This window comes from Terrapene carolina, unplaced genomic scaffold (genome assembly GCF_002925995.2).
Source record: "Terrapene carolina triunguis isolate 2854851 unplaced genomic scaffold, T_m_triunguis-2.0 Scaffold199, whole genome shotgun sequence".
Classification (NCBI taxonomy): domain Eukaryota; kingdom Metazoa; phylum Chordata; order Testudines; family Emydidae; genus Terrapene; species Terrapene triunguis.
In genome coordinates, this window is record NW_020664550.1 from 1,379,300 (window position 1) to 1,381,646 (window position 2,347).

The 2,347-nt window shown below is 54.3% G+C and overlaps 1 protein-coding gene across 1 annotated transcript in view; it reads right to left on the reverse strand.

The window, feature by feature from the left end:
• LOC113407150 (cyclin-dependent kinase 18-like) overlaps positions 1 to 1,437 on the reverse strand; it is a 24,622-nt gene extending 23,185 nt beyond the window's left edge. Inside the window, exon 1 of the mRNA XM_026655250.1 lies at positions 1,314 to 1,437. Within this exon, the coding sequence (XP_026511035.1) occupies positions 1,314 to 1,437 (124 nt within the window). The remainder of the gene's footprint in view (positions 1 to 1,313) is intronic.
• Positions 1,438 to 2,347: the final 910 nt, after the last annotated feature.

The following is a 2,347-nucleotide window of genomic DNA, read 5'->3' on the forward strand; positions in this document are numbered from 1 at the left end:
ACGTTCTCCTGCCACACAGGGGGTAGAGACACACCCCTGGGCCTGGTTCAGTGATCCCCAAGAAAGTGACAGACTCATGGCCGATAAAAGGGAGACAATTGAGTACTCTGCTCTGCCCTCGCTCCTGTTCCATCCGGGTCACCCGGGGAGAGGTACTGACCAGCAGAGGTGGGCAGAACAAGTGGGCTGCTGCAGACCTTGGTTTGAAAAGTGAAGGGGAGGAGGCCAGGCACAAGCAGGGCTGAGGACTCATTAAAGTGAGAGAACGGGGAAGCCGCCTTGTTATATGACAGAGCCTGGGTTTGGTGCGCGCCGATAACGAGCCAAGGGCCAGAGAGCCCAGGGCTGATGTCCCCTGAGAAAGGCCCAGCCAGCTGCTGCTGTCAGCACCCAGCACTTCGTTAGTCTCGCACCGTTTCATCCCGGTAGCTTCCATGCCTGTAATTAAAGGCTCGTTTCTAATTATAGCCCCGTCAGCTTGCCAGGGTGGGGGGAGCAGACAGGCACCGTGGCTGCTTGCTAAGGGGGGTGCAGTGCCGGCAGCTTGATGTAATCAGTTAGCCGCGGCGGGCACTGCAGAGGGGCAGGGAGCTGGGACAAAGAGGAAAGAAAGCCATCTCTAGGACGGGCTGCTGGGTCTCTTCTACACTCAGCTTAGAGAGAAGATGGCTGGATGGAGGAGCCAGGTGACTACATTAGGGTCTCAGCCTTGATTTTTTGTTTTGTTTTAAAATATGTTTCTAGCTGTTGTGGTTGCAGAGAGAGGCGTAAATGTGACCGGAGTGAAATGCGGGAGCGGGGTGTGGCTGAGTTTGCAGAGAGCTTGAGACAATTGCTGTGGGGGGAGAACTGCCCTGCATGTGAACAAGGCCCGAGCCTGCCAGAGAGCCAATCGCTACTATTTCTGGCGGGGAGAAGGGGGCCCCATGCTTTAATGAAGCGCAGGCCTTAAGCAGAATACCTGCTTGCTCCCCCACTTTTTGCTCTGGTCTTTAATGTGTAATGATATGTAAAAATAACAATGCTTTGTCCTTTTACAGCACTTTCTACCCACGGCACTCCCCATAGAGGAATGAATGTTGGGGAGGTATTACCCCTGTTTCACAGATGGGGAAACTGAGGCATAGAGTGACCAGGGACTCGCCCAAGGTTGCACACACTATTTGTGCTGCTTTTCTGGGCCCATTTGAGACAGTTAAAGGTCAAGTGGAAAGAAATCCTGACCCTGCACCAACTGTCTGTGCCTGGAGGGGATTCTGGCCAAGCCTGGACCGGTTTCCCCGGCTGGCAGAATGAACCTGCCGGCCTCTCACCTTCATTCTTCCTGTTGTTGAGCTGGTTGAACTGCTCCGTGAACTCGGCCAGCGACTCCTCGATGGTCTCCGTCCGGGGAACGGAGAGGGAAAACCGCCGCTTGAAGTTTTTCATCTTGTTCATTTTATCCTGTGCTGCGGCAGGACGGCAGGGCCCTGGAAGGGGAAAGCAAGGAGAGTAGGCTGAAGGGCTTGGATTGCATGCAGGACCACCCGCTTGGGGCTGGAGCCAGACGCACAGGGCCTGATTTGCAGAGGTGTCGGGCACCTGCAGCACTGACTGACTGGACTTAAGAGTGCTTGGTGAAAATCAGGCCCGAGATACAGTCTGTGCTCCTGATGAGTTTACCAATAAGAGGCCCAATCCAGGGCCCACTGAAATCACTAGGAGCCTTTCTACTGAACTCAGCAGGCCTTGGGTCAGACCCAAACCACTGATCCTATCAATGGATCCTCGCGGACGAACCCATGTGCCCATGCACAGCCTGACTGACTTCAGTGGGACTTGGCCTGGCTGCAGGGGTCTGTCTGGACAGCTCAGATTGCAGGATCGGGGCCTAAGCGTGAATCCTCAATGCTAAGCCAAAGGAATGATTGTCTCTGCCTCCCTTCTCTCCGCTGCCTCACAGCAGTGAAGAGCAGATGCCTAAAATACTGACCCCCTCTTGTGCTCAGCATCATCAGCTCTGCTGAGATGCGCTGCAAAGCCGCTAGTGACTGAGCAGGGTAATTAGGATGGATTACGGCACCTGTCTAATAATGTGAGACGAAGCAGCAGAATTCCATAGGGAATAACCACCGCAGGCCAGTGAAACGCTCCTGTTAAAGCTTCAGCGATGGCTCAAGTTCTACCTTTCAGCTTCAGCAGCTGCAGAACAGAATCAGGCCATGTCTGAAGGGTCTGGGAGTAGCTGGGGGACATGACCCGAACCCAGTGGATCTGTTTTCCAGGTTTATTCCCGTGGAGCTGTACATGGCGCACATTGGACAAAGCAGGCAATAGGTACCAGAGGATATCCCATTCTCCTCCCCTC